Here is a 19,352-nt window from a genome sequence, read left to right as displayed (position 1 = left end):
CCATGCGAAGCACCAATCCTGTGATAATACTTTTCCTGACAGTGCACAGCTCTTGTCTTGAGAAGGAGCCTTCATTGGGGGGTTACAGGAGCAGAGAAATCTAAAACATGAATTTCAAATGTGGCGCTCTGTGCCATTTTTCAAAAGAATTCTAATTTTTTTTCTCTGCTCTGTCTCCCCCTTTTGTAGGTGACTTTTTCACAGACTGCTACGGCTATCATGATTTTGGGTCTTCCTAGAGCATCTAAAAGTATTGCACACAAAATCAACTTTTTACTCCAATTTTCTCGAACTCCAAAACCCAAAGTGTCCGTGCTGTGCCCTGTGCTTCACTGGGTTTCTCAACCGTGGCTTGTCACCGCAGCTTGTCTGAAACTCTTAGCCTGCAGAATTTAAGACAATGGCAGTTTTTATCGTGATTTGCCTTTGAACTTGGTCATATTGAAGTTCACAATAAGTGGAAAACAATTTTCAGAGAATGTGTTTTTTGTGCAGAATTGCACAGAATTCTAGAGCCAGCGTTGGTCAGCATCAAGGCAAAAGCCCACCTTTGCTTTTTATGGAAAGCATTACTTTATTTAAGAGACAGATAATAATGCATTTTAATCTACCTTTGTCTTAATTTACAGCAGGTTTTGTATGAATTTTTAACCTTTTAACAAATTCCCAAATCTGGTTGATGCCTTTGACAGTAACGATTTCACCACATCTGAATCCAGAGCAACCAGCCTTTTTTTTGTTGTTTTTTCATAAGCATGTGAAACGTTGGGAACGTTGGGGAATTGTATATTGTGCTAAGTTAACCTCTTCCACCTTTTGTAAATGCTCTGGTGGGTTCTTGTTCCGGGATGCAATGTTCTGTGGCTGCTTTAGCTAGAGGTGAACTCTCAAAGGTATCAAAACTGTGCTTCCACTATTAGTGCAAGAAACAGACAGGCTTTAAGGAAGAGAGAACGTGGAATTTTGCAAGTCGTAATCACACCTGCAAATGCATGGGATTCTAGAGGTTTTTTTTCCATTTTTCTTTTCTTTTCTTTTTTTTTTTTTTAATGGGGCTTTAAAAATAATCCAGCAGGAAGAGCTTAATACATAGCACAATTCTCCAGTGAAGAGCCAAGCCTCAGCAGGGCCTGTGCTGCTGGGCGCACGTCCACGGCAGAGTCCAGAAGGCCCGGAAAGCTGCTGCCCTCTCACCTCAGGGTGCAGGCTTGAGCTTGTGTGGCTTCTCCTTTGTGCGCAGAGGCACACACAGGCGTTTTGGCTCTTGAATGAGACCCCCGTCTCTTGGCGGGAGTCCTTCTTGGGAATGAGTGTAGTTTGGGCTCTGGTCAGCAGGTTTTTTTGCAGCAAGGCCTGCCTCTGCGTTGACTTGCAAAATTTTGCGTTTATTCAGTCAGGCAAAAAATTGGTCAAAACGGTTATTACATAATTTGTTCCCAGGGGTTTGAAACATTCAGTGAAACTTTTTAAAACTTTGATTGCATGATGTATTTTTTTTTCCTAGAAAGTTATTGTTTGAGAATAATGTCTTTTTATACCAGGAAATAGTTATCCTGAAATGACGTTGAAAATTTTCCCTCCCCTTTATTATTATTATTATTTTTTTTTAATCAATACATGTTAAAGTAACAAGCCCTCAGTCCTTGGCGTCTTCATTCATTCCCACACTGGCGGAGGGGCGAGGAGGCGCTCAGTGCTGGTCGTGGGCAGCCGAGGTGGTGGGCTTCCGAGAGGGGGTCTGCAGGGGACCTCCTGTCCTCCAGCCTCCTTGAGAAGCCTTCGCGCGTTTACTTTCTTGCATTGTGGGACACGTCCTTCTCCTTGGTGTTTTTGGCTTTGGGTGGTGTGGGTGGAAGGGTCTAGAGAAAATTAACTGATGTTGCAGATCAGTTCTATCCAGATTATTGTTCAAACCACCCAAGACACAGCGGTGTGGGGCGTACATCTGCAGCGGGTGGAAGGAATTAACCCCATTCAAAAGGCAGGAGATCCTTGGTGCTAAATATGGGAAGGAAGGGCAGGGTGTGTGGGGAGCGTCCTCTCCCCGTCCTCCCACCCTGGGCATAGTGGCCACACCAGGCACCAGCCCCGGCTGTCTGTGGCAGGGGCAGCGGCCAGCCAGCACAGGTGCACCCAGGCCCGCCTGCTCCAGGAGCCCGAGAGTTCTGCAGCCCTTGTGTGAATGCTAGGGATTGCCCGGCTGGGTCGGAGAGCCACCCACATGACCTGTTCTCTTCCTGTCGCCTCACCTTAGCTGACCCATGCCCCGTCAGTTCATCTGAGTGGTGGGGCTGTGTTAAGAAACCTGTCTTCCGGGGTCTGTACCTAGTAACCAGAGGGGGGACCCACCGTGACATTCTCCGCTCCAGGGCCTGAGAATGTGGCGGCCTGGCTGCACGCTTGTCAGTCCTTCCCCTGGGTCCTGCCTGCGCCCGGCAGCTGTGCGGGGAGTAAGGAGGGGCCCTCTGGGGGGGGCCACCCAAGGCAGTAGCTTGAGGGCCCACCTGGGTGTTCTGAACCCAGCCGTAGTGCTTCATTCCGCCCACGAGGCTGTGGCAGTCACACCAGGGAGATGCCCTAGGTCATTGGGCTAAGTCTCCATTCGGTCCTCCCAGACCCAGGTTGGACCAGCTGGTCTTCCAGGAACGACTCTGGCTTTTAGGGGCATCGTTACAGAGCAGCTCCAGGGGTCACCCAGGCCTGGGACTACAGAGCCTCTTCCCAGCACAGCAGGGGGGAGGTGGCGGTGGCCAGCTGCTTCTTTGGGGCTTTGCTTTTCCTCTCACCGTTGGGGACATCTGGGTAGCAGTCAGCTAGTCGTGAATGTCATCCCGCGCTTGGAGCCCATCTCATTGTAATGTTGACATCCGCTGCGAAAGCTGCTGCTGGCCTGCTGTCGTGCCGCTGCTTGGGCAGAGAGCCATTGTTGTCGTCAGCTGATGGGTGAGTGGGGCTGAAGGCTGGGCCAGTCCATACCAGGCTGCTTCAAGGACCGGAGCCGCTGCTCCTCGCTCTCCTGCCTCTTTCCGTCTCTCCGGGCCTGGCCAGTGGGCTTGTGGGTCAGCCTTCAGGGCCCACAGCTGTGACCTTCCCTCTCCTTCCCCTCCCCCGTCTCCCGATCCTCCAGCTGACCCGCTGCCTTCCTGTTTAGGTCAGTTCTACAGCAACGGAGGGCATTCTGGGAATGCCGGTGGTGGTGGCGGCGGCGGGGGCGGTGGTGGCTCTTCTGGCTACGGTTCCTACTACCAAGGTGACAACTACAACTCACCAGTGCCCCCGAAACACGCCGGGAAGAAGCAGCCGCACGGGGGCCAGCAGAAGCCCTCCTACGGCTCGGGCTACCAGTCCCACCAGGGCCAGCAGCAGTCCTACAACCAGAGCCAGTACAGCAACTACGGCCCCCCACAGGGCAAGCAGAAAGGCTATAATCATGGACAAGGCAACTACTCCTCCTACTCAAACTCCTACAGCTCCCCCGGAGGCGGGGGCGGATCAGACTACAGCTACGAGAGCAAATTCAGTGAGTTGGCTTCCAGAGCCTCCAGGGGTCCAGGCCAGCAGCACATCCCAAGGAGTGGTGGAAGCTCAGCCCTGCCCCAACCTGACCTCTGGTGGAGGGACTGGAAGGAAGCCGGGTGGTGCTGGCTGCAGGGCGGGCGTTAGGAAAATCCTGACAGCAGGGTCCCCTGGCCCAGGTCTTTGCTGGTCCCTCCCTGTTGCCTTCTCCGAGGTCCCGGAGGCTGTGGGCTGAGGCTGGGGCCCAAGGGTGGATAGAGCCTGTGAATCTGGGCCAGCTGCTGCAAGGTCATCTCCAGGGATGGGCTCTGGAGACAGCCCCCAACACATCCTGAGTTAACTTCCCCGTCTGCCGGTCCTTCCACCTCGTGCACAGACCCAGCAGGCCTGGGGAAGCGTGGGTGTGAACTCGTGCACAGCAGGATAGCGGGCAGCTGCGTGCCGGGGACCTTAAAGAAGCTGTGCTGCCTGTGCGTGGGCCTGGCGGTGGGCCTCGGGTACCTGGCTGGGTGGGAGAGGGGAGGAGGCTGCTGGGGACCCTGGGATGGAGGAGCAGGCGGGAAGGCAGGATGGACCTGGGCTTCAGAACATGATGACATTACAGGGCTCCAGTGGCCCCCGGCGCTTCGTGGTTGGACTGAGGGTGCCAAATTTCATCAGTCAAGATGGGGATCGGGCAAGGCCCAGGCGTCAGCTGAGCTCCTGCCACTGCCGAGGCCGCGCACAAGGAACCTAGATCGCCCCAGCCGCAGTCTTGGCCACAGCCCCTTAACTGTGTTATCTTCTCTCCCCCAGACTACAGTGGTAGTGGAGGCCGAAGCGGCGGGAACAGCTACGGCTCAGGCGGGTCGTCCTACAATCCAGGGTCACACGGGGGCTACGGCGGAGGTTCTGGGGGCGGCTCCTCATACCAAGGCAAACAAGGTGGGCCTGGGGCAGCAGGCAGCACAGCATGGGGCCCCTTAAACTCAGAGCCAGCAGGGACCACACGGATTCCATGAGGAGGGGGCGTGGCCTGGCCTGGGCAGATAGCCGCACAGGTAGGGGGGCCCCGGTGGCAGCTGCAGCTTGGCTTCCATGTGGCGTAAGAACAAGGAGTGGGAGACACGGGCACACCAGGACCCTGTGAGAGCACGGGCTTAGGCACACCTCCAGCGTCAGGTTCTTCCCGAGCCAGGCGTTCAGAAATTGCCCTACTCTTTTTTTTTTTTTTTTTCCTTTCCTTTTTGCGGTACGCAGGCCTCTCACTGCTGTGGCCTCTCCTGCTGCGGAGCAACAGGCTCCGGACGCGCAGGCTCAGCGGCCATGGCTCACGGGCCCAGCCGCTCCACAGCATGTGGGATCCTCCCGGACCGGGGCACGGACCCATGTCCCCTGCATCGGCAGGTGGACTCCCAACCACTGCGCCACCGGGGAAGCCCTGCCCTACTATTAAATGTTGGCACCAACGGGAAAGAATACGGAGAACAGTGAGGGCCAAACAGAGCCTGACGTGGAGCTCTGGTTTGGGGTGGTGAGCTCAGCCTGTGCTCAGGCAGCCCCCGGTTACAGCTTCCGCTGCCCATGCGTCGTGGCTGGGCAGCTCCCCACCCCTCATAAACGCAGGGCTGATGGTCCCACCTCAGGGTTTTTGGGACAACTAGGCCCAGTGACCCTGGAAAGGCACTTAGCAGAACAAGGTGGAGCTTCCATGGCTGCCCTGCTGCGATCTCTCCGGCAGACACAGTTCTGGTGTTGGCTGACGTCCTGCTCTCTGACCGCGGGGCAGGCCTGTGCCTCTCACCTCTAACCCTCCCCCCTCTCTCCCTTAGGAGGCTACTCATCACAGTCGAACTACAACTCCCCGGGGTCCAGCCAGAATTACAGCGGGCCTCCCAGCTCCTACCAGTCGTCACAGGGGGGCTACGGCAGAAACGCAGATCACAGCATGAACTACCAGTACAGATAAAGCCCCCAAGGGGTGAAGATTTGTACCTTCTGCACTTACTCCCCCGTTGTAAGATTCAGTTTTATGCATCACAGTTAACATGTCAACCGGCCTCTCCAGGCCCCTTCCGCCCTACCCTGTCCACGTTGCTGTGTTGTGAGGTGCAGCTGGTCACTCCTGTGACCCGTCCTGTGACCCATATTTAGCTGTGTTTGGGACTCCGTGTCTTCAGTGGTTTGTTAGTTGCCATTACAACTTTGTCTGAGTAGAGTTTTTTTGAGTTCTTGCAATTAAGTATCCCTCTGTCTATTTACAATTGGTGTTAGTGTTAACTCAGTTTGTCTTTAAATAGTAACGGAAGGGATACTTCATCTGTTAATGCTTTTGTGAAGTGAGTTAAACGAGCTTTCTGTATTTTAATGCTTTAGTGTTTCAGTTTTATAAGTGAAGATTTTATTTTAAAAACCAGTGGGAAAGAGTGGGGTTTTGTGTGTCTGTTCATTCAGGCGGCACATCTGAATTGAGCTGAATGTAGACGAATAAAGAAAAACACAACTCTGCCTGTCGTGGGCCTGGGTGTCTGGGCCACCAGCAGCAAGATGGGCGGGTTCCTCCACTCTGTTCCCAGCACAGGAAGGCAGGGTAGGGGGCAGGGCAGTCCCTGGTCACCAGAGAACGGCCAAGGCCAGCAACCCAGTTTCCTGGCAGCTCGTAGAACCGGTGTCCCAGCGGCGCCATAGTCCCAGCTCTCCCGTTGGGCTGCAGAGTGACTTCCGGAGACCCACACTGCTGTAGGGGGTTTGCTCACACGGTTGGGCATGCTTTGTTTTCTCCATGAATTCTCATATGGTTTGAAGTGCAATTTCAAGTCACCACGGAGTAAAACATCCTTGTAGGTTGGGTACGTGTAACCTAAAAAAGCCCAGTTGAATCTGGCTGAAAGATGCCGAGATCTAGGGAACCCAGCCACAGAAGCATCCGTGCCAGGATGGCGCTTTGTGTCTGCAGCAGCCACGGCCTTTCCCCTGGTGCCGCCCCACCTCGAGCGTGTTCCACAGAGTGCACGGTTGGCGTGCTTCACGATCCTGGGTAATTTTGCAGTGGTTGGGAGACGTCTGTCACCTAGTGGGTAGAGGCCAGGGATGCTGCTGACCATTCTACACTTGAATGTCAGCAGTGCGCAGGTGGAGGAACCCTCCCCAGAGCAGCCCCCTTCTCAACTCTGGCCCTGCGTCCGGGAGAAGTGGGGGTCGCGCCCGGATTGCTTTACCCGCCTGTCTGGAACGAGCCCCTCACTGAGGCCTGGGACTGCATCTCTACAGGAACCCACCTAGTCTTGCTGCCTCTCCACTCTCTCAGAGCAGGTACTGTTCAAGATTGTGGCCCCTTCGGGCTTCCCTGGTGGCGCAGTGGTTGGGAGTCCGCCTGCCGATGCAGGGGACACGGGTTCGTGCCCCGGTCCGGGAAGATCCCACATGCCGCGGAGCGGCTGGGCCCGTGAGCCGTGGCTGCTGAGCCTGCGCGTCCGGAGCCTGTGCTCTGCAACGGGAGAGGCCACAACAGTGAGAGGCCCACGTACGGCACACACACGAAAAAAAAAGATTGTGGCCCCTTGGCCTCCCGTGCTTGGTTAACCATGGCCTCTGGGAGAAGTGCGAACCATTCTTGACTCAGAATCACTCAGCTGAGGCAGCAAGTCCAGTGTGCCTTCAAAGGATGAAGATTTGCCTTCTTGGGGAGGTGAGAGAAAGGTGTTCTCCACTAAAAGAGGAAACATTGGAAGAATTTTGCTTACTGCCAGAGCAGAGGAGGCCTGGGATGCCAAATGGTCCAGCCCTGGGAGCGGGTCCCAGAGTGCAAACATTGTGTTGGCCTGAAGTGCCCTGGGATCCCTCAAGCATTTGCACTTGGAGACCAGAGACAGACCTGAGGGATGGCTTCCAGCCTCGACTCCTCTCCCAGACAGGTCCAGGGGATGGAAAAAAAGAGACCCACACAAGATCACTTGGACCTTGTGTTTCAGAAGATAGGATAAAGGTGTGGACGGAAGCTGTGTCACTGAGAAGTCCATGGCGAGGAACACTCCTGCGACGCCTGCCAAATGCCTTCAACCATGGACCTGCGTTTTCAACACAGGTTTCACCATTGGTTTCCCAAGCAGCAGCCACCACCACCATTCACATTTCTGAATGCAGACTCACCGCAAGGGAATGAATCTTAAGGTTAGGGAAGGCAGTGGAAAAATACGTACCTATGGTGACAAGTCCTCAGGGAGTCGAGACTTGCTGCCGTGTTCATCTGTTGCGGGGAAGGGCTAGACCCCGGGTGGCTTATCTTTGATCAGATGCCTATCTGAGTCTTTGCCACGGTCAGGACAAGTTTATTGCCAAAAAGAGGGCGTTAACTGGGAAGCAAGCAGGATTTCCCCTTGCCTCTTCCAGCTTCTGGTGGCTCCAGCCGTCCCTTGGCTCGTGACAGCATCGCACCAATCTCTGCCTCTGTCTTCACATGACATTTTCCTGTGAGTCTCTGCGTCTTAAATCTCCTCCCTTATATAAGGGCACCAGTCATTGGATTTGGGGCCCACCCTAGTCTAGGATGAGTTCATCCCAAGATCCTTAAAAACATCTACAAAGACCTTTCCAAGTAAGGTCACGTTCACAGATATCGGCTGTTAGGACTTGGAAATACTGTTTTGGGGGACAGTATTCGGCCCAGTACAAGGCTGGGTGAAGGTTTCATCTTCATTGATGCAGGCACAGCCCTGGGAGTTTGTCGGACACAGACAGGGTTACCGTAGTCAGGTCTGGACGCCACAGAGCCAGCAGCATCTTTGCAGCACAGGTAACTGTCCTGAGGAGACAGCTCGTGAGCCCAGATCCTTGGCACCCTGACTGTGCTCAGGGACCTCACTGGTGGTGATGCAGCTGGCCAACAACAGTATCCCAGCCCTCAGGACCACCCCAGGAAGCTGGGTTCAGGAAGATGTGGCTGACACCTTGAGCATGAAGAAGGCCTTGCTGCTGGTGCGTCACTCCTTCAAAGCTGACTGAGGCCTCCGCCCAGGCCTATTGCCCTCCAAGTCCAGGAGGCCAGCCTGGAGGAGGTCCTAGCAGAGCTGCTTCTCCAGCTCCTCCTCCTCAGCCAGGGCCATGGTGGGCAACAGCTGGCTTAGGAGGAGATGTCTTGGCCCACGTGTTGCTGGAGGGTGGTGTCATGCGTCCTGGAGTCACCAGCAGAGAGCACCAGGAGTATCAGCAGAAGGGTCGATGGCCCACAGCCTCAGCAAGTTGATCGGGACAGGGTGCTTGGTGGATAGGCCCTGGGGGTCAGTGACCTGGGACTGGGCACCACCCTGGAGGATGTCTTTGGAGGGAAGGTAGGAAGGGAGAAAGCACGCGACTGACACCTCATGGCGGGATGAGATGATGTCCCAGGGAGGGGCAGGGCCTTGCCGGGAATTTGAATTGATCCCAGGGAGAAGTATTGGGGATCAGAGACCTAGGATGGGGGGCTGAGCAGGAATGGGGGAGGCAAATCCAGGATTTGCGCCTCTAGATTTAGCAGTCAGTGGGGCCCTGGTTGTCCCTGGGGTCCAGCCTGACCTGAAGTCACCACCCAGCTGCCCGACTACCCTGCCAGGGACCTCCGATCATCAACCAGTCTTGTGTAACCAACAGGGCTGGCCCTGCCCCTAGGGACCCAGGCCTGGACCTCTCTGCAGCTGGGCTGTCCAGCCTCAGGAGTCCATGTCCAGGTGTGAGCGCCACGCCGGCTCTTCCTTCCCTTTGCTGGCCTGTTCCAAGACCTCTGGACACAATTTTGGGCAACAGTGCAGCACGTGTTTTTGGCTGAGAGGCTCATTCTAACCCATCCCGGAGAATAAATGGAAACTTCATGTGCTCATTTGTTTCATTCACGCAACATGTATTTATTGGGTATTGCTTACGTATCAGTCCTGTACTGCAGGCTGGGAATGTGGCAGTGAACCTGGCCCCTGCCCTCATGGAGCTTCCAGGCACCAAGAGGGCCCTGTCCCAGCTGGGGCAGGGAGTGTCAGGAAAGGTTTTCTGTGTCTCAAGACAGTGTTGAGGGGGTGAGCCAAGGGTATGCCATGCCAAGGGAACAGACGGCTCAAACAATTCTGAGAGGTGGCAATGGACTGCAAGGAGCTAAAGTCAGATGAGTGAGGCATTTGGGTTGCAAAAAGGAAAAAGTGTGGTTTGATGTAATCCTGGAGCCACCCAGTGCTGGGCCTTGACAGGCAGGCAGAGGTCTTCTAACCTTTATCCTGAGGACAATGGGGAGCCATGGAAAGATTCTGAGCTGGGAAGAACCCAGGCCGAGTGATGCTCAGGAACAGTCCCTTTGGCTATTGGGCGAAGAACATGTGTGTGGGAGAGGTGAAAATGGAGGCTGAGAGACCAGAAAGAGGCTTGAGTTCTGGAACATCCGAGCTGAGGTTCAGAGTGATTATGTGGCAAAAGTCCACTGGACTTGGTGAGGGATCAACTTCCAGACCCAAGAGGGGATAAAACTGAATATCCCAGACAGCTGACTGGGACCAAGGGAGATGCATTGCCTTGCCCCAGGACACAGGAAGGAGAGGGGTCCAGACTCACCAGCTCTCTGCTGTGCTGTGGGAAAACAAGCAGGAATGTTTAAGGAGTGGCCACAGAGGTCATTCCGCACAGGTCGCAAGTCCTGGCCCTGTGGCCTTCCCAATGTTTCCCAAAATGCTGGCATCCTGGCACCAGGTCTGTGGGGGCCGAGACTATGTCACAAGACAGCTCCCACCCCCAGCTGGATAAACCAGAGAAAATACCATCCAGGCTTCTGGGAGCCCTATTTCAACATCAGAGGTATTCAAACCCCCAACTCTCATCCAGAGGTTCTGGATTTTCCACTCCACGCCCAGAAACTCCTGCCCTTCTGGGTTCCTGGACCTTAGTACCCACTCCTTAAGGGCAGTCCCCTACGTCTAGTTCTGGGGGGGCGGGGTACGCTGCGCAGTTGCGGGGACGCCAAGGAAGGGGAGGTTGGAGAATCTACTGAGAGTACCAACCCCGGTCACGCACCTCGAAAGGTACGCGGGCTTCCACTTGAGGGGCGCAGAAATCACCCGAGGACTCGCTTGTGCAAACACCACCCTTTCAAAAACGACGTCCTCCTTGCCCCTAGGACCGCCTCTTGGCGCACCGACGCTTCAACAGGGCCAATCAACAGGCCCCGCTCCGAATGGGTGCTTTTCACAGGCTCCGCCCCTTGACATCCTACGCTGTGTCATCGAGCCAGCGCTTCTAATTGGACAGTTTCTCAAGCTTCACCCATGGCCCCGCTCCTATGGGATGGGCACTTGCGCAAAGCGCGCCGCTTTTAATAGGCCGCTTCCGCAGGCTCCGCCCCGAGGGCGGCTGCCTCCCTGGTCTCCGGGCGACGTGCGCGGCTCTGTCCAGAGTGCTGAAGCCGCGCTCCTAGCGCTGCCTCAACGGGCGGTCTTGTGGCCCCCCCACAGCCCTCCCTGCTGAGAGGCGCCGAAACGGTAAAGGAGGTGCCACTGCACCCCACCTCCAACCCCGACTTTACCTCTGGTGATAGAAAAGGCTCCCTTCACTCCATGCTTCTATCTAGCTCAGAGGAACGCCAAAGTCCCCATCGCAAACCAGAGGCCTTTCAGGATCTCACGCTGTGACCTTGCCACACTCACCTTCCGCTCCTTCCTTCACTCCCTCCAGCCACACTGCTCTCCCTGATGCACTGCAAACGATCCAGATACATTCCCACCTCACAGAGCCTTCGCTCTCACTGTTCCCACTGCCTGAAATGCTCTCTCGGATCTCATTTGGCCCCTCCCTCATCTCCTTCAGGCCTTACCTCAAATCTCACCTTCTCAGTGAGTCTGGTCCTGACCACGCTACTTAAAATAGTCACCTCCCATCTCCTCTCCTTTCCTGCCCTCTTTATTCCCAACACTCATTGCCACCCGAGACATGACGTGTTTTACAATTTTTTCTTGTTCACCCCTCCAGGGAATGGATTTTTGTCTGTTTTTTCACTGCTATGTCGCCCGCTGTGAGAACAGTGCCTGACACAGAGTGGGTGCTCCGTAATGTTTATTCATGTGTGTATGTTGGCATTTACTGTGTACCTTCATAATGACCCTCTACCCCAATTTAAAGATGAAGACACTGAGACTCACAGAGTGGCCATCGCCTGACTAAAGTCACCTGGCTTCTGAGTGGCAGAGCCTGAATCCCCTCTTCCACTTCCTCTGGCTGTAACCCCTTCGCCCCTGCTCTGTGCTGCAATCCCTAGCACTGCCTTCTTCAGGAAAAGAAGCTGTATGAGAGGGCGGCTTCACAGGGCTCAGACAGGCCGAGATTTCAATTCCTGTTCCTGGATTACTACTCCTGTGACCAGGAGGGAGTTAGTAAATATCTCTGCCTCAATTACTTTATTCATAAAATGGAGATGATAATAGTACCCACCTCATTGTCCTGTGAGAGTCCAATAAGGCAGTGACAGCGTATGGCTTACCAGACACCAGACACACACTGGCACCTGCTCCATTAGTGTTGGCAGCGTTGGCTCTTAATCATCATAATTTTGGGGGAGAACGAAAAGAAATATTGGAAAATCAGGAGAATGAGGCTAGAAAAGCTATAGGAAGAATGTTTCAAGAAGGTGGGAGTGGGCTTCCCTGGTGGCGCAGTGGTTGAGAGTCCGCCTGTCGATGCAGGGGACACGGGTTCGTGCCCTGGTCCGGGAAGATCCCACACGCCGCGGAGCAGCTGGGCCCGTGCGCCACAACTACTGAGCCTGCGCTCTAGAGCCCGTACGAACCACAACTACTGAGCCTGCGCGCCACAACTACTGAAACCCGCCCGCCTAGAGCCCGTGCTCTGCAACAAGAGAAGCCACCACAATGAGAAAGCCGCGCACCGCAACAAAGAGTAGCTCCCGCTCCCCACAAATAGAGAAAGCCCATGCACGGCAACGAAGACCCAATGAAGCAAAAAATAAGTTAAATTAAATAAATTTTTTAAAAAAGGGAAAAAAACGCATGCTTTAAAAAAAAAAAATAACACAGAGTTACCAGAGTTCTCCTGTTAAGGGGGCAGGTGAAATGGCGTTGGAGAGGCTGTGCAGAAACAGGCACTTACATATACTGCTTGCTGGTGAAGATGCAAACGCCACAAACCCTATAGAGGGCATTGAATAGGATTTATTATTCTCTTTGACCTAGTCATCTAGCTGCTGGAAAATCTTCCTAAAGAAATACTTGCTGCCCTGTGAAATGACTTAAATACAAGATCATTCACTGCAGCCTTGTTTGTAGAAGCAAAAGATTACTCACAAGTGAGAATCAACAGGAGACCCCATAAGTGAGAGCTGGTCTACCCATACTTTGGAATACTAGACAACTTTTGAAAAAGAACAAGGATGGGAATTTCCTGGTGGTCCAGTGGTTGGGATGCCTCACTTTCACTCCAAGGGCCTGAGTTCAATCCCTGGTTGGGGAATTAAGATCCCACAAGCCATGCAGTGTGGCCAAATTTTTTAAAAATAAATTAATTAATTAAAAAAGAAAAAGAACAAGGAGACTATGTACTGACATGGGATGGCCTCCAAGGTGTACACAAGAAGGGAAGTGCATGCGCCACGGTTACTAACAAGCCTCCTTTTGTGTACAAAGGGATAAAAGTAAGTATTTAACTTAATATTTGCTTCTGTTTGCATGAAAAAACACTAGAAGGACGCAAGAATCTGATAAAACATGTTACTAGGAAAGGCTGAGTTGGAAAGTGAGTGTGGGGGGGATGAGTTTGTTCACCTTTTGTACTTTCTGAATTTTTTATACATTCAGAAATGTGAAATATTACAAATACAGAAAAGTGCATAAAATACAAAAGTGCCGTTCATTGAACACTCTTGTAGTTACAACCTCCAAAGACCAATATTTTGTATTTTTGTTCCATATGAAGATTTTATATATATATATATATACACACACATATATATTTTATTTTATTTTAAAATTTATTTATTTATTCATTTAGGCTGTGCCAGGTCTTAGTTACGGCATCTTAGTTAGTTCTTAGTTACGGGATCTTTAATTCGAGCTCTCAGTTGTGGCATGCATGCGGGATCTAGTTCCCTGACCAGGGATCGAACCCGGGCCCCCTGCACTGGGAGCACGGAGTCTTAGCCACTGCACCACGAGGGAAGTCCCAGTACATATATATTTTAAAAAGGAGTGTTCAGCTCAGCTGTGTTGAATTCTGCTGCCAAATCATCTGAGTAATGAAAGATGTCAGTAAATGGCTCAAACATCTGAAAATGTGTTCAATCTCAGCAGCATAAAATCATGGAATGCACATTAAAGCCAAAGGAGATGCCATTTCTCAGTCACCCGATCGGCAAAATTGAACAGTTCTATAAATATAGTTGGTGAAAACCTGATGAGGAAGCTTATCTACACTGCTGTTGTGGATGTCAATTGGTGTGATCACCTTGAAAAAAGTTGATCCTGCCTTTTCAAGTTGAATATCCACCTGATCTAGGGTCCTGCAGTTCTATTCCTAGGATTCTTGCAGAAGTGTACAATGAGATGCACACACAAATGCTCAGAGCAGCACTGTTTATAATAGCAAAACCAAACACACAAAACAAAAGCTGGGGACTTCCCTGGTGGTGCAGTGGTAAAGAATCTGCCTTACAACACAGGGGATGCTTCGATCCTTCGTCAGGGAACTAAGACCCCACATGCCGTGGGGCAACTAAGTCTGTGCCACAACTACTGAGCTCGCATGCCTCAACTAGAGAGCCCGAGTGCCGCAAACTACAGAGCCCATGCGCTCTGGAGCCTGTGCACCACAACGAAGAGCCTGCGTGCTACAACAAAAGATCCTGCATGCCTCAACGAAGATCCCGCATGCTGCAACTAAGACCGGACACAGCCAAAAATAAATAAATAAATAAATAAATAAATAAATGATTAATGAATCTTTAAAAACAAAAACTGAAGAGTTCACAAGTCCATTGACTGGAGAAATTATAAGTACATCGTGGTATATTTATACCAATACATAAAAAAGAAATGAATGGATCACAACTACATACAACACAAATGAATTTTACAAACATACTTGTAAGGAACATTAAACAAATCACAGGGACTAGATGTGGCATAATATGATTTTATTAGTGGACGGCAATTTCTCCCATACCTCCTTTTTGCTATTGAGTTAAAAAAAAAACTACTATGAAACTTATACTAGAGTAAGTTGTAAGGGTTTTGAAATTTTTAGACAATTCCATGAGTCAGTGATCCATGACTAGTGGAAAATGACAGTTCAAACACTCTGTTAGTCCATGAAAGATTCCAGAAGATTAAAAAAAAAAAAAACTCCACCATTAGTATATTGAGATGAATCAACCCTAAACAAGACAACTGCAGCAATAAAGTACATATTTTCTTTTATATGCTGAAAAATATGTAAGTATAGACAAGAGTGAATACTAAGGACTTCCCTGGTGCCGCAGTGGTTAAGAATCTGCCTGCCAATGCAGGGGACAGGGGTTCGAGCCCGGGTCGGGGAAGATCCCACATGCCGTGGAGCAATCGAGCCTGTGCGCCGTACTACTGAAGCCCCCCGTGCGTAGAGCCCGTGTCACCGAAATGGGAAGCCACCGAAATGAGAAGCCTGGGCACCGCAACGAAGAGTAGCCCCCCATTCGCCGCAACTAGAGAAAGCCGGTGCGCAGCAACGAAGACCCAACGCAGCAAAAAAAAAAAAAAGAAGAAGGAAAAGAAAAATGAATGCATACTAAACATCACTTAATATTAAGAGGTTAAAAAAAAAATTAAGAGATGAGAACTATTTACATGGGACAGGCATGGGAAAGATAATTCACAGTATACATTTTATGTGTATTTTTTAAGCATGTATTATCTATTTAAAAAACTTAAATCTATTTAATTAAAATGGAATCATAAGTCAAGTTTATTAAATTCCTGAGTTCTCAAAAACTTCTTTGTATTTCATACATTTTTTGTTAGTGCACACGTTTTATTTACATATATATATTTACCATATACTGTGGTAAAATATAAATTTTACCATTTTAAACTTTTTTCATATTTTCTAAAAGATTTCTTTCCCCCCTTTTATTGAGATATAATTAACATATAATATAACACTGTACTAGTTTAGGTGTACAACATAATGATTTGATATATGTATATACTGCGAATATATTTAATTTTTTGAATGGGAAATAAAAACATCAAAAAATATTAAAAAGGTAATCGATCTTCTGCATGCTAGCTTGAGGAGCTTCACAGATCCACTTCTTAGTGAAACGTGAAAAGTATTATAAAACAATCATTTAAAGTCTCTGGAAATAATCTCAAGGGCATACAGTAAATGAGGAAACAACTATTGAAAAAAATCTATGAGTAAATTCGGCTAGACCAGGGAGCTGGTATTTGATATCTCCTACCTCCCTCCTTTATACCAGTTCAGCGAGATGGAAACTCCAGTCCAGACTGGAGTAACCAGTAGCAGGAGGTTGCTCCCCAGTCGGAGGGCTAACTTCTCAGGAAGGGCAGCAAGTCAGTATTTCTCATTCTACTCACAGCTACCTGTGTTGAGGCTTAGTTACAGACAAGTGCAGCTCTTCAAAGAGAGAATAACTGAGAATTTGCCAAAATTATGGAAAGACCACAATCCTCACATCCAAGAAGTCCAGGGAATCCCAAACAGGATAAATTAAAATTATTAGATACATCATGTGAAATTGCAAACTGGCAAAGATAAAGGAATAATTTTTAAAGGAAACCAGAAAGACAAAAACAGATCTCAAGAAATAGCATTTACATTTACATTACAATATCACTTACTATTTCTTAAGTGATAATAGAAGCCACAAGTGGAATAAATTCAATGTGCTAAGAGAAAATAATTGTCAACCTAGAATTCTATATTCGGTGAAACAATTTTTCAAGCACCAGGGCAAAATATTTCTTTTAGGTAAACAGAAATTTAGAAAGTTTATCAACACAGGGTTCTTATTATTGAAAAAAGTGTCAAAGAGGTACTTCTGACAAACAGAAATTGATCTGAGATCTGTGAGTAGAAGTTATAAGCAAAGATATTGCTATATATGTGAATATATTTATAAACATTGATTGCATAAAACAACAAGAACAACAATAATGCCAAATTTGTGAGGAAAAAAACCCCGGTCAAGATATCAAACACTGGACAGACAAGCCTTCTGAGTTCTGAGTTCAACTGTCTAGAAACCTTAAGTTGATTGGGACCATGGTAAAGGTAAAAATCTATAATTTGTTAAGTATGCCACTTAAAATTGCTAGAGCATCTACCACAAAAATATAAAGTGCACAGAAGTTTCATAAAATAAGAGGGAAAATGAATTGAGAAAAATTTTTTGATTGATTCAAAAGAAGGCAAGAGAGATAGGAAAGAAAAAACAAATATAAGAACCCACAGAAGCTACAAGAATAGAAAGCCTGTAAAAAGATGGTATCAGATCCATTATAAATGTATATTGGTAACCATTATAAATGTAAATCGACTAAACTTATCAATAAAAGGCAAAGATCATTGGAACGGTGGAAAAGTACAAAAATCCAGCTTTTTGTTGTTTTCTAAATATACACAAACGAGACAGAAAATTTCTAAATAGTGGGATATACAAAAATATTTAAGGGTTATCATAACATGAAAGTAATTGGGGAGGTTATTTTATTTTATTATTTATTTATTTATAAAAATATTAAAATATTTATCTATTTATTGGCTGCATAGGGTCTTAATTGCGGCACGTGTGATCTCTCGTTGTGTCTCACGGGCTCTTCGTTGCGGTGAGTGGGCTTCTCTCTAGTTGTGGAGCACTGGCTCCAGAGTGTGTGGGCTCAGTAGTTGCGGCGCGCGGGCTTAGTTGCCCCGCGGCATGTGGGTTCTTAGTTCCCTGACCAGGGATCGAACCCTCGTCTCCTGCACTGGAAGGCGGATTCTTAACCACAGGACCACCAGGGAAGTCCCCTGGAGTAGTTTCTTTTTTTTTTAAATTTATTTAACGTATTTATTTTTGGCTGCGTTGGGTCTTCATTGCTGTGTGCGGGCTTTCTCTAGTTGCGGCGAGCGGGGGCTATTCTTCGTTGCGGTGCGGGGGCTTCTCATTGCGGTGACTTCTCTTGTTGCAGATCACGGGCTCTAGGTGCGTGGGCTTCAGTAGTTGTGGCTCGCTAGCTCTAGAGCACAGGCTCAGTAGTTGCAGCACACGGGCTTAGTTGCTCCGTGGCATGTGGGATCTTCCCGGACCAGGGCTCAAACCCATGTGCCCTGCATTGGCAGGTGGATTATTTAACCACTGAGCCACCAGGGAAGTCCCTGGAGTAGTTATTTTAATATCAAATAAAAAGATATACACAGGCTTCCCTGGTGGTGCAGTGGTTGAGGGTCCGCCTGCCGATGCAGGGGACACGGGTTCGTGCCCCGGTCCGGGAAGATCCCACATGCCGCGGAGCGGCTGGGCCCGTGAGCCATGGCCGCTGAGCCTGCGCGTCCGGAGCCTGTGCTCCGCAACGGGAGAGGCCACAACAGTGAGAGGCCCGCGTACCGCAAAAAAAAAAAAAAAAAAAAAGAATACCATGACCAAGCTGGATTTATTTCAGGAATGGAAATAAAATGTATATAATAAATTAGAAAGTAAATATTATATGATTGGACTTTCTTTTCTTTTCATTGTTTTTTTTTTTTTTTTTTGGCCCCCTCCAAATCACAGCCTGGCCAGTAGTGACACTAATCTCTCCAAACCTTTAGGCCTTTTTTAAGTTCAGTCCCAGAGGTGGAGGGCATGAGCTGGTACTACTGAGAAGGGGAAGACGGAGGTAGGTAGGCAAGCTTGGGAGGACAATCATGAATTCTGCTTTAGACATGTGGAGTTTGGATGTCTACAGATGCCCACTGGGGGTGTCAAGGAGGCATCTCTCAAGAGGAGATGGGAGTTCAGGAGAGAAGACTATGCTGAGAATAAAAATTTGGGTATTGTCAATGTATAGAGGGTTTTTAAAAAAAATTAATTTGTTTATCTTATTCATTTATTTTTGGCTGCTTTGCCTCTTCATTGATGCACGCTGCAGTTCTCTCTAGTTACAACGAGCGGGGTCTACTCTTCGTTGTGGTACAAGGGCTTCTCATTGCGGTGGCTTCTCTTATTGCAGAGCACAAGGCTCTAGGCGCGCAGGCTTCAGTAGTTGTGGCTCGCGGGCTCCAGAGTGCAGGCTCAGTAGTTGCGGTGCACGGACTTAGTTACTCCGTGGCATGTGGGATCTTCCCAGACCAGTGCTGGAACCTGTGTCCCCTGCATTGGCAGGCAGATTCTTAACCACTGCACCACCGGGGAAGTCCTGTATAGAGGTTTTTAAAAGCATCATATCAATTATAGGATATGTGATATACAGTCATCGGTGGTGGAGGGTTTTTAAGATTGGGGGAGTCAGGAGCAACTGACGGTGAAAATATGAGCCAGTGTGGGAATATCAGATGAGTGTTGCTGACAATGGCAATAGCAAGTTCAAAGGCTCTGAGGTGGGTTTCATTGGTGGGCGCTTTCCAGACGTGGACTCAGTGAGGACTCCACCACACTGAGAAACTAGTAGCATTAGCCCAAGGCTTCTAGGTCAGGCTCTTGCTGAGATCAGCCGGGCTTTCGGCGGGTGGTCCCGAAAGGAAGGCTTCTGGGGCAAACGCGCCCTCTGCTGGCCAGGTCAGATATCAGCTCCATTTCCAACCATAAGATTATTAAAGTATTAATATATATCTATACTGTTATTATTATTATTAGTGGGTTAGGACCCAGGTTGTATCCCTGGTCG

At 49.6% G+C, this 19,352-nt stretch overlaps 1 protein-coding gene across 4 annotated transcripts in view; it reads left to right on the top strand.

The window, feature by feature from the left end:
• Nucleotides 1–5,988, top strand: part of ILF3 (interleukin enhancer binding factor 3) — a 28,408-nt gene extending 22,420 nt beyond the window's left edge. For 2 of the 4 annotated variants that reach the window (XM_082650040.1, XM_082650039.1), the window contains exons 18-20: nucleotides 3,152–3,520; nucleotides 4,312–4,440; nucleotides 5,328–5,988. In XM_082650040.1, coding sequence (XP_082506166.1) covers nucleotides 3,152–3,520; nucleotides 4,312–4,440; nucleotides 5,328–5,464 — 635 coding nt within the window. In that variant the 3' untranslated portion in view covers nucleotides 5,465–5,988. Of the gene's footprint in view, nucleotides 1–189; nucleotides 1,635–3,151; nucleotides 3,521–4,311; nucleotides 4,441–5,327 lie in introns of those variants that run through there. The other 2 variants (XM_082650042.1, XM_082650041.1) reach the window with 1 other exon arrangement.
• Nucleotides 5,989–19,352: the final 13,364 nt, after the last annotated feature.

This window comes from Grampus griseus (assembly GCF_964374135.1).
Source record: "Grampus griseus genome assembly, chromosome: 3".
NCBI classification, from domain to species: Eukaryota; Metazoa; Chordata; class Mammalia; order Artiodactyla; family Delphinidae; genus Grampus; species Grampus griseus.
Note: the sequence above shows the minus strand (reverse complement) of the source record. Positions and strands in the feature narration are given on the sequence as shown.